Source organism: Paramacrobiotus metropolitanus, unplaced genomic scaffold (assembly GCF_019649055.1).
Source record: "Paramacrobiotus metropolitanus isolate TYO unplaced genomic scaffold, Prichtersi_v1.0 Parri_scaffold0000129, whole genome shotgun sequence".
Taxonomy (NCBI): Eukaryota; Metazoa; Tardigrada; class Eutardigrada; order Parachela; family Macrobiotidae; genus Paramacrobiotus; species Paramacrobiotus metropolitanus.
The window spans coordinates 74,839-87,045 of NW_026570349.1; the positions used below are offsets into that span (position 1 = coordinate 74,839).

At 44.2% G+C, this 12,207-nt stretch overlaps 1 protein-coding gene across 1 annotated transcript; it reads left to right on the forward strand.

Annotated features, from left to right (window-relative positions):
• Positions 1-3,073: 3,073 nt before the first annotated feature.
• LOC129598786 (uncharacterized) lies at positions 3,074-6,424 on the forward strand. Its single transcript, XM_055496840.1, has 3 exons — positions 3,074-3,398; positions 3,646-4,686; positions 5,071-6,424. The coding sequence occupies exons 1-3, from the start codon at positions 3,323-3,325 to the stop codon at positions 5,745-5,747; spliced, it is 1,794 nt and encodes a 597-aa protein (XP_055352815.1). The 5' UTR covers positions 3,074-3,322; the 3' UTR covers positions 5,748-6,424.
• Positions 6,425-12,207: the final 5,783 nt, after the last annotated feature.

Genomic DNA, 12,207 nt, shown 5'->3' on the forward strand with positions numbered 1-12,207 from the left:
TCGTGCAAATGCCAGTGTGCCTGAATGTGGCGTGAGTGGATCCAGCCGGCGGAAACCGTCTCGCAAGCAAAATCAATGAACATCAAGTCGCCATCAATATCCTGCACGAATCCCAGCCACCATTCGCTATTCTCGCGCTGGACCAACACCGTATTCCCTAAATTTATCTCATGAGGACTGTCTCGTGGACCCCGAAAGAAATCGGTTGGAATAACGTCCATGATGATAATATGTTCTGCTCGACAACCGTTAACAAAACATCTAACCGTATTTCACATGCAGTTGAAAGTGATCAAATGATTTCGATGAACGCAACTAAAATTCCTCATGGCTCAACTGCAACTGGCCAGCACAAAAACCCGCAATTTTGGCGATGCAGATATTCGAAAAATGATTGCTGCTGTCCATCAGGTGACATTGTTTGGGTTTATACTTCTCCGCCCGGCACGGACATCTGGCTGATCAACGAGGCCAAGGTAGGGCCGATAGTCCTATACTACCGTGTAATCCTTAGGTTTTTGGGAAATGTTATCACTGGTATACGAAAAAGGCTCGTTGGTGATTTGATAGGTGAGCAAACTGCATTCCTTGTCGTCGCGATATCGTGATGAGCAACTAGAAATGGACGCTTGCATGCCGATGTACGAAGTGGAACTACCGTGGTTTCTGTAAGCTCTCTATATAGATATTACTTACGTTCAGATACGCAGTTACTTCGACGTCCTGAAAGTCATTAAATTTTGTCCTTTCGTCAACAGGCCTGAACGGTCGGTGCGCGACATGTTCTTCGAGAACGAAATGTACAATCGCCAGCGGCTAAATGCCGAAGAGATGCTGTGCATTATCGGCGAGAACAATCAGGCAGTACTGTATGTGTGCTTCCCCGGCAACGTCTTCTCCTGCTGTGGTGCCCCATGTCGTGCATCCCTGTGTTTATTATAGAAGGGATTTATCCATTGAGGAACGGCGATTAGTCCCTCGCGACGGCTTAGTGTTCCTGGGCACTTCGCAGATGGCCGCACTGCGGGACTATGTCGCTAAGTGCGGCGTGACCTTTACAGTTCTCACGGTAGCGTGCAGACGTAGCAGACATCGTATGCTTTTGCTTGTAGAACGGGCGGAATGGTGGAATCCGAGCGTACTATTTGCTGCGACTCGGAGTGGAAATTAACAGCGACATTGAGCAAGAAGAGAACGAGTACGTGCCGCAGTCAACACAAACCCAGCCAGTTTCCAGTTCAACGCAGACCTCAACGGACTGGAGTAATGTGGTGTACGTACATATTGCGTTGTAGCAACGACTGTCAGTTGTGTTTTGTTATTACTGTGCTACTAACATACTTACTTAATCATTCATGATCAGTTGTCGTACTAATGAACAGTTAATAAATACATGTATTAATAACCAGGAAAGTGCGGACCTCACAACTCACAAGTAATACTAAACGTGATTGACGAATCTGCTGACCGAGAAATGCATCGACTGCTAATTCTGTTCGAAATTCTAGTTATTTCTCCTACATAATCGTGTTACCCGATCGTGGACACTGGATAGCGTGGATTGCATGGCTGTATGTATCTTTATGGTCTTGTTGGTGCCGAGTCTGAGCTGTATGGTTTATGATCATATTTGTGCGGGACATTTATGTCTTTATGGTGTTATGCATTTATATGCATGAGTGTTTGTGACCGATGGTCAAGTGTGAATGAGAGGAGGCAGGACTAATCTGGCCTGCAGGAGCGGATGTGCAGTGGTCAGATTGGTGCGTGTGGTATTATAGCTTTTGTGGCTGTATGCGATATGAGCGTGTTGTGCGAGCATGCATATTGATGTGGTATATAAGTTGATGCAACTGTGTGGAGACGACACAGTTGTCGGGAGTGCAGCTGTCATGAAATAAAAGTTAAGCTTTTTCCCTGTGGTGTACGTTGTACGAGGTAGACGTAGTGCTGCAGGGTTTTAAGACATGTAAGTAAATTTCAATTCACCGAGCCGCGTTCGTCCACGCCACATTGTTGCCTGTCAAAAACGGCTTTGGCAAATTTTCGATCTAATTAATTTCGTACGTTTTGTGCATTTTGCTGTACGTAACTACGGTTTAATAAACGTTGGTACCTTGTTTGTTTACCTGACTGTGGCGTGTCTGGACTCGATCTCTAAAAATTCCCGCCCCGATCTTGTTTATACTATGTAGCTGTACCCACGCAGGGCCACGCTGCAAGTATTTCCCCTACACGCACTTTGCGGTCTAACTTAGTTAAACGGCTACAGTCTTTGGTGCATCAGTTTTCTTCATAACTTGCAGCTGCGATTTGGTCCGCGCCTCTCCGTGTTACTAAACCGCTACACCATTTTATTATTTTTTTGTAAAAGCAAACATCTTCTACATTCATAACTGCTCCGTTTATCTTTTAAGCGCAAATCTGCGGTGGCATAACGTGGACAAGATAATGCCTATGTGTAAATACTATAAGCGCCACACACAACAAAGTAGCCACTTCACTTCGAATCCGTAGTTCGAACGAGGCACATTAACCGTTGTCACGCAGCGAGCGGTTACTAATTAAGGCAACCTCGACAGCACAAAATTGACGTTTTCGGCAATCAGAGAACGGCACTGCAATATTTCTAGGAACATTTTCCTGTGGTGCTGGAAAGGATTACTTACTGAATATCATACGTGCACGTACACGTATGTATTAGTACATACTAAAGCATGATTAAACCTTCTACCACAAATAGTAACATTTCATGTAGTACCTTGAACGCTGTCTTCTTTACGGCAAGAGCAGCGGATCTGTGCCGATTTTCTGATTAAATATCAACTTTTTGCCCCTAGCAGTAGAGTATGTTACTAGTTACGTGTTTCCAATTGCTGCTATGGATGCCCAATGCTCTCTTACCGGCTTGACTGTTGGACTATGAACCGCGCGAGCATTGCTTGGCTTTTATCGCACTAACACTTGAAGTAAGCTGTGCATGAGCCGTATCTAGGCTGAAATCACGATTTATTTTTACAAGCGAGTAATATACTTTATAGTGTACAATTGTGCATAATATCAAAATATTGGACATGTGTTGTCATTATGTGCTCTTATCATTGAAGTTTACGGCAATTAGCAGGTGTGATTTCTAGTGCTTCCAAAGAAGACTGCGGCATTCTATTAAAATATCTTTAGTCTGTCCTGCGTTAAACCCAAAATATCGTATCTGCTTCTAAACGCTGTTTAAATCGCATTCGAAATACTCCACTAGCTATTTATTCTGCCGAGAAAACGAAAGAAAAAGCCTGCAAACCTTTGTAAAGCTGCTGAGTCTAAGATGAGCGGTGGGCGCATAGCAATGTTAGGTATGGAGTCTGATTCCGATACGCTGCCTGACACGCCTGCTGCTCCAGGTAATATAATATATAGCAATGCAAACGTTTACATACAAGTCTTATTGTTTGGCTACAAGTTGTACAATATGCAATAAATCTAAACATGTAACCGAAATCGTTGTAGCTTAATTACGTCCGTAAATTACTTCTAGGGTCCAAAATTTCTAGGGTACATAAATACGTACAGTACGCCCATAAAAAAGTAACTAAAAATAAACAAATTTTAAAAAAAGAATGTGGAATTGATACGGCACTTATTTTCTAGTGACACCCTCTTGCGCAGAGAATGTCGACTGCCAGAACATTCGGCGTATTGTTAGCGCCGTCGTGGACCAGGCAGTGCAGTTACCGTATTGCCACGGGGGAATTTATCTAGAAAACATTTCCATGTGCGGTGACCAGCCAGTAACTCTGGGCGATGCTAAGAAACTGCTGAGTCTATGGTTGACGTGGATATTCCGTGGCTCTCGAAATGTGGCATACATTCCACCGGAGGGCGTTTCAGCACTGCCACATTTAACCGGCGACACTTCCAAAGCCGATGCCTGGGCGGTTGGATGTGTGACCATTCAGCTCCTTAATGCCAATCAACCGCTTCAACTTGTCCGGTATATGCGGTTTACCTCCAGTATCGTGGCTCTTCAAATGGAGCAGCCATTACTTCCGAAACTGCAGGCCCTGTATTCCGGAGCGGGCCAGGAGAGCGATCTCGTGATTGGTCCCCAGATGGAGTTGCTTTGTCCGATTCCGTGCGCTTGCGAGGATTTCCTGAGCCGCTGTTTGAAGCGCGACCCGGCTAAGCGGTGGAGTTTGCAGCAGTTGCGTGCTCATCCATTTCTGGATATGAGTAAATCCGCTGATGACCTTTTCGCACTGGACTCAACGTTTTACCAACACACACTGCTCTTTGATGATATGTTTATGGTGTCGAAGCTACAGAGACATCCGTTTTTAAAGGCTGAAAACACTTTGTCGCCGCATCAACTAGGCGAACTTGTGCATAAGAACTCTAGCACCCGCCCACCGCAACTGGTGGATGTTTTACACTTTGGAATGTACAGGAGTAAAGACAAAGAATTGCAGGAACAACGTGAATTAGCGATTACAGCCGTCAGACAACTGGTAGACGCATTGCCGACTGATGTCAGTGCAGACGCAGAAACAAGAGATTGGGCTAATATCTACAAGGTGCGAGCGTTGCAGATCGGCGCTAGAAACCTTGTGCAACATTTTGGCTGCCAGTTAGTCGAGCCGGGCGACCGTATTTTTCCCATGGAGCTGCAGGTTATCACGGAACACTGTACAGGTAAGAGCAACAGGTCTAATGTGGCATGGAAAGCTGTCAGTCCGGAACTGCTCTCAGAATTCATGATGCTCTCTAACTAAATAATAATTCTTTAATTAATTAGTTCTAACTAATTTACTAATTTCTTTAATTCTTCCTTCTCTTCCTTAATTTGAAGAAATTTCTTTAAAACATTCATGCAAGTTATTATGCAACCATCGAGGCAGGTATTTATGCAGTTCCCTGTTTATGCAAAATACTTCTAACTGAATTTAGTTAGCAAGATGTTATTTGCGTGTGCACTTTGTGACTGGCAAAAGTATAATGCCAACAATCGCTTATAACTTGTGCAAATACGAGTAGCTTTACGAGTGTAATTCTAAAAGTCTAACCACATTTTATCAGGAGGCTCTTTCCACGACGCCGCTCAGTACAGACTACCGCTCGACATCATTGCCAAATGGACACGGCAGGTGCTGCAAGGCCTGCAATATCTCCACGGACACCGCATCGCCCATCGCAACATCCGGAGCAACAGCATCTTTTTCAGTCACCCCGATTACCGGGGGCCCATCAAGATCGGAGGTTTCCAGTACCTGCGAAATACCGACACGGATCCCTCTGGGCGATGTGAATGGGTTTTTCGGCCAGGTAGTAATGATGATGGACGGTTCGCCTCTCCGGAAATCATTGACATGCACAGTGCGGATGCGAGGATGGGAGAGCAGTGTGCCGTCTGGAGTTTGGGCTGTGTTGTACTGCATTTAGTCAGCGGTCAGCCACCGCTGTACACCGGCGCCAAAAATCGACCGATCATAATAGAAATGGCGGTGCTGTACCATCTGAACAACGGGCCCAGGAAGTTGCCGTGTATTTACGACTGGATACCTAGCACTGTTCAGAACTTCATTAAGGCATGTCTGCAATTTGATCCTCAGCAACGACTAACGGTTGTCGATCTCTTGCAAAGAGTAGGAAGTGGAGTGTTTGAAGAAATTGGTGCGGATGCCGAGTACTTGACACATCGTAGCGGCGAGCCCCTTCGTGATGATATTGTGGAGTACTGGAAAAATGTTTCTTAATGTTATGGCAGCTGGTTCGCTCGTTAGTCGTTATCGCATGTCGTAGTTTGCGTTAGTAACGGCACACCGACAACTCGCTGTCCACTATCCTGCTGACCGACAACTTGCTGGCGACTTTCTGCTGACCGACGAAATGTTGACCCGCCAGTTTGTTGAAACGACAAATCGCTGAACGACATTTCGCTGAACGACATTTTGTGAACACCGGCAACTTGCTGCCGACAATTTTCGGACTTGAGAAACCCAAGAAACCTAAGAAACCTAAGAAAACTAAGAAACCTAAGGAACCTAAGAACCCTAAGAAATCTGAGAATAAACAACAAAAAGTTAAGAAAACTCAAAAACTAACGTCCCAAACTTGACAGCAAGTTGTCGGTCAGCGAAAATGTTTCAACAAAACGTCGGTCAACAACTTAGCCGAAAAGCAAATTGTCGGTCAACAAGTTGTCGGTCAGCGAGTTGTGTAAGTCAGCAACATGTCGGTCAGCAAATGGTCGGCCAGCAATTTGTAGGTCGACGAATTGACGGTTAGGGGCACGGTAGTAACGACTTGTCTCCTTCTTCTTAAGTGTTGGTCCAACTTCCGTAGACAAATTAATTACGCTTCTGTTAATTGCAATTCCTAAAACATATCACTGTCTCCAGCTATCTACCGTTATCTTGCTAGACAAGGCGACCAGGCACAGTACTACCTCACCAGAATTTTCGGTCTGGTTACTTTCGTTTTCCTAGCTGCGCGTTAGATTTTAGAACTGCAGCAACATTCGGCTGCACAGTACATGAGGCGTTCTTTTAGGCGCTGTGGCTTAGTGAAAAAGATTTTGGGATACGCTGTGATTTTCTGTTACAGCGACTTACCTCAAATCATTTGTACGAGTACATACATGTACATGCAGTTAGCCTATCGGTACAATCTGTATACGATGGCTAGCAATATGTGTTTGGATTGTGGATGCAGACGTTATGTAGGAAGCAGCGATCGTCTCGACACAGGTGACACCGCATTCTAGGCACAATTCCCTTTGTCTCGAAACGTTGTGCATCGTGCGCTCGTGTGCGAGGTGCCATGCAGTTCCGGTTTTGCTGGAATGTCGGTTGAAACAAAAGCACGGCACACGATGTTGTGAAGATCGCCAAGCCGTGGATGGTTGTCGACGGAAAAAGAGCAAGATAACCGTGACGTTCACATCGGCCTACAGGCCCGTGGCACTTCATCCAACTCCATTTAACCGTTAATCACCCGTAATTTACAGTTGTTAGTTTACTGATTCTGCACAAGTCCTCAAGAAAAACGATTTTAATTGGGCCGCATATATATATTTGTTGTTCAGGAAGCGATTGGATTTTTATGTTTATTTTAATATTAAGTTAAGATGTCAATTATTGTTAATTAATTATAGCAAGTCAATCGTCAACGACTTTGTTAGCCTCTAGCTGGTACGTAAGTCACCCATAACCAGCCCAGTAAGAAAGTGCGATTTCAAAAAACTGTATAAAAACAAACTTAAAATTTGTGAGTACGGCTGAGTAACCAAAAGTGACAACAGTATTATCCGGAGCTCAGATAATCCCATTTCTGACAGTGCTGGTCAAATACGCATGCTTCAATAGCTGGGCCGCTTCTTCACGATTCTTTCGGTCGAAGATTAAGCAGGACTGCATGAACTGTAATAAAAGTGCGTCCAGTCCATAATTTGTAAGTTGGGATGGCAGTTTTGGTTTGGCCAAGCGTTTTGCCACGTGGAACATAACGGAAGTTCCGGACAACAGTTCGTTTCCGTAGGAATAGTGACACGGGTCCCACTCCCAGCTGCTAGTACCGTTTGCGCTGCTGGTCTTGAAATATTTACAAATTGTCGGTATCTCCCCGGTGCTTAATTGTATAGCAACACAGTCAACGCTCCAGATATCTGTCTTACCACATACCGGTCCACCATCGTGACACAGCCACGGCAAAAGCTCGGGTGCCGAATAAACGGCAGTATAGCACTGCAGGTCGCGTGTACCTTCCATTTCACCCGCACTGTGCAGCTATCAGTAATAGCAGCGCCGTCGAAATCAACGATTACCACTTTTTCACCTGAGCAGGTTGAGGTGAGCATTAGATTCCCTGGCTTGATGTCATAATGAACAATTCTGTGGTTTTGGCAAAACTGGTGGTGTAGATAGGCAAAACTGGTTTTGGCAAAACTGGTGGTGGTCCCTTCAGCAAATCTCGAAAAAAGTTTCGAATTTGTTCGTGCGGAAGCCCGCTGCTTGGCCTGTTATGGATGTTCTTCTTCGCCCAATCGCTTAAATTAATACCTGCGAAATCATTCTTTACAAATTAATAATATTTTGATTTTTTGAAGTGGGTGACACGTGCAAACAGTTTCTGATTATGGTGCGCTCAATACCTCTGCACAATGTTCGATAGAGTGCCGGCGCCGACATCTATTATTATCATTTATATTGACCGCTACATTTACTGCTTAGTTTACAGTGCGTTTACAATTTCCTCTTTCGTTTTAGCACTTACAGATACAGCTCAAACAAGCGCGTCTCTGTTCGAGCCCAGTACTGGCGATATCTGCGCACTGTTTGCACCCGGGTTGTTAACTTATTCGAAAAACTTTTGAGCCGTGAACTGTTCGTTGTTTTTGGTAAGCTTTCAGTCTTTGATAAACTTTAAAATTGTACAAAACAATTATAGGAGTACGACTTTAAAATATATAATGCAAAACAAATATGACAAAAAAAGCAAATAAGACAAAAAGCAAATATCACAAGTCATTGCAAAAGGACTTCTGTTATGTTTTCCATGTCTGGCAAACAGTCTATAAAGCATTGCGCGTTCCCTCATTGAATGTGGGCGGTTGATGGACAAGCGCTGCCGGAAAGCTTTAAACGAATACAATTTATTCCAAGAATTTAATCGTTGATTTGCTAAGGCGTTTATTATCTTTGGCCGATTACTTTCATTTAAATTTTTATACTTCGCTTGTTTTCATATTCCTGTCACTTTAACTATACAGTTTCATTTTCCGGTCACCAGGTAGCAAAATGTCCTAATAAAACAAAATTCACAGAAATGGTTAGTTTTCATAAAAACGACCTCTCTCATTAAATTTGGAGGCCGGTAAACATGGCAAAATAAAAAGCAAGTTGTGCGATCAGCAGCTATTCAAGTAGTGCGAAAAATGTGCGGTCATACCAGTGAACGGTGACCGGAATATGAAACCATTCACTTAAAGTGACCGCAATGTGAGAAATAGCGAAGTAGCTAAGTTGCTGCCCTGCAAACCATACAAATTTAAAAGTTTTCTAGTAGAATTAAATAGAATCTCTGGCAATGCTGGTGACAGATGACACTCTGAAAATCAATGTACTGACGTATGGGAGTAGGATCATACGCCGGATGTACGTACGGATGCTGACTGTCCGCCTTTCACCTGCAACACAACGGATAATCTAGTCAATCAATGCTGTGATTTGCTGTTCTCTTTTACTAGCGATGTACATGATGTCATAACGCAAAGTCTATATAAGTTCTTGTTACTTCTAATATCGGAATCGGTAGTCTGAGATTTACTTCTGAGACTGCTTTCTAATTACGATTTCCTAGCGTTGTGAACTGTGATGTGAATTGGATAAAGAGACAGCAATACTTGTTCCTACTGAAGTGCATAGTTGTTCCCGGATTATCGCTTAGTATACAGGTTTGCTCGTGACACAATCGTCCTAGCTCTTGCCGATCCTCACAGGACTTACGACCGGAAGTTGTGGTTAGCGTGTTCCTGAGGGATTCCTGAGTTCCTGATTCGTTCGTCCTATTTCCACCATAGTTCTTCTGTTACAGTTTGAGAGTACGAGTGCCTACCGATTGAGCATTACAGGCGTGGAAGAGTAAAGATTGTTCATGGAGCCTTAATCGGCGTGAACGCTTATACACGACATGGCGCCCACCGGTGTCTTTTAATTTTCCCGATGTAACTGAAAATTATTGGTGGAACGTTTGATGGTAATTTATTGGTAAAAAGTGGTCCGTTTTTGAAAGGCGTCGAACCGCAAAGGTACGCCGAAGGAGGTCAGCGTTCCCGATCTGGCCTAGTTTAATTTATTTTCAGCGAGCTTCCTCGCAATTGTGAGCTTCCTCACTGGTGAGCTTCCTCGCCAATTAAATTAATCACTTAATTTAAATTGGACCGTAGGAATTAAGCAGTCGAAACCTTAAAGGTCGGCTGTGCTAAATAAACCAGTACTGTGTGGGTAATTTCCGGGTTGTCTGCGCAAAGCAGTAACCGCGGTGAATAAAGCGTAATCTGCAGTGTCAGTGTACCTGGCCTGCAGATAGAGCAGATAGTAGGCACCGAGCCATTGTCAGTGGCCAGGTGAGATAACGATCTCCAGCAGACTGATATAGGCAAGCCGCAAGCGGTAGCCAAAATCAGCAGCTAGAGAGAGTTCACTGTGAAAAAAGGTAAACACCGGTAGACGGTGATTGACCTGTGAATTTTAAATTACTGTAGCACGCAAAGTGCAGCAGTGTAATTTTAGGAATTTGTTACAGTCGAAACCGCAAAGGTCGACTGTCAGTAAACTATCACTGAACAATTCAAACCTAAAAGGAGGATTGGGAAGTGACGTAGTAGTAATTGCACAATTGCAATTTCGGAAGCAGTAGCACAATCGCTGCTGTACGTAATATTGTAAATAGCCGCAAAGGTTATTTAAAATAAAAAGCAGAAATGTCGGGCGGTTCGATTCCTAGAAATCGCCCACCACCGCGTAAAGTCCCAGACAACAAAGTGATTATTGGGGCGTACGATGGATCGAGAGCTCAGACAAGGTTCAAATTCAATGCAAAAGAAATCCCGCTGAATTTAATGTACATCGCTCTTAATGTCGAACCACCAGAAGCACAAGATGCATTCTGTGGAAAGTCATGGATTGACTACCAGGAAATCAGGCGGTACTTAAATTCCAAAACGAGATTACCAGCACATTTTAAACCTTGGATTGAGTACGAGGGATGTATCCCTGAAGCTTACCTGGACATCACTGATGAGCAGTTTAAAGTGGCTGTGCAGGATGCAAACAGGTGGCTGCCAGAATACACGGAAGATTTGAATAGACGAAGAGAGGCGGCCCAGGCTGCACTCACAGCGTCAAAAGCAACCGGAAAAACTCCCAAAAAACAGGCAGCAAATGAGCGCGTCACGCGCGGTGCCAAGGAGAGAATTCCAGCCCAGGTATCTGGTGCGATATTGGACGAACCCATATCGGAAACTCCAAGCGTGGCCGAGAGCCAGACAGAACCCCAGTCGTCCCAGTCGGACAATAACTTGATAGCGTTGTCGGCTGCGGATAAAGCGGACATATCCGAGGGATCTGAAACAAGAGCAAGTAAAAGCATTCGCGGTGGAACGATGACATTCCACCCGGCACAGCTAAAACTTCATAGCTTCGTGTCCGAAAAGGATTTCGAACAACCTGATGAAGACTTCCTTACTCAAGCTAGGGAAGTCGATGAGCAGTTGGCTGCGGCAGAAACTGACCAGGACGTGGGCTTGATAGTCCGGCAAACTATGCCCGTGTTGATCCAAAGTCTCCGCACGCTCATCGCATCTACAAAAACAAAAGTAGATGAAATGGGCAATTCAACGTCTTTAGACGCTCGTGTCGATGCGGAACGAAACGAAAAATTGAGATTCCAAAACGATTTCAATGAGATGCGTGTTAAATTCGAAAATGAACAAATAGAAAATGAAAGATTGGCTAACGAAATACGTATTGCGAATGATAATTTGCACAGTCTAAGACAAGCCAACAGAAATGCGGAAGCCGCGTTTAATGCAATGAAAGATGAGCGTGATACTTTAACAGACACGAATCGTAATTTTGAAAAGCAGTTGGAAGACGCTCAGAGAGACCTTTCAAACGCGAAAGCTACGATTGATGGCCTCAGTGCGCAACCAGCACCGGATTTAACGAAACAAATAACTGATTTGAATCAAAAGCTGTCGAAAGCTCAGAAAGATTGTAATTCTGAGAAAGATGCGCATAAAGTAACTAATAAAAATTTGACGGATGCGCAGAACCTGGTCACAAAACTCACCAAAGATTTGGAAGATGAAAAGAAACGGGCTAAAGATGCGGAAGACTCTCTACAGCGTGAACTCACACAAGCGAGAGTGCAGCTGAATAACAAGTCTTCGGTTGGCCCGATGCATATTCCCAAGGAAAAGGATGATGCGTCCCAAAAGGAAATTGAGAGGTTGCAGGGTTTGTTGAATACAGAGCGAGAGAATGTTCAAAAGGCCCAAAAGGAATTAAAAGACTCGAAAAAGGACAAAAGATGCGATAATTGTGAGAACGCGATTCAAGCGAAATATACAGCACAGGCTGACGCTTACGAAAAGTCCGAAAGGTGTAATCGGCTGTATGAAGAAAATGCGCGATGCCGAAAGGAATGGCATGA

Coding starts and splice junctions, on each gene's coding strand:
- LOC129598786 (XM_055496840.1), top strand. CDS start 3,323: ATGAGCGGTGGGCGCATAGCAATGTTAGGTATGGAGTCTGATTCCGAT. Junction 3,399..3,645: donor TGACACGCCTGCTGCTCCAG/GTAATATAATAT, acceptor CTTATTTTCTAG/TGACACCCTCTTGCGCAGAG. Junction 4,687..5,070: donor TATCACGGAACACTGTACAG/GTAAGAGCAACA, acceptor ACATTTTATCAG/GAGGCTCTTTCCACGACGCC.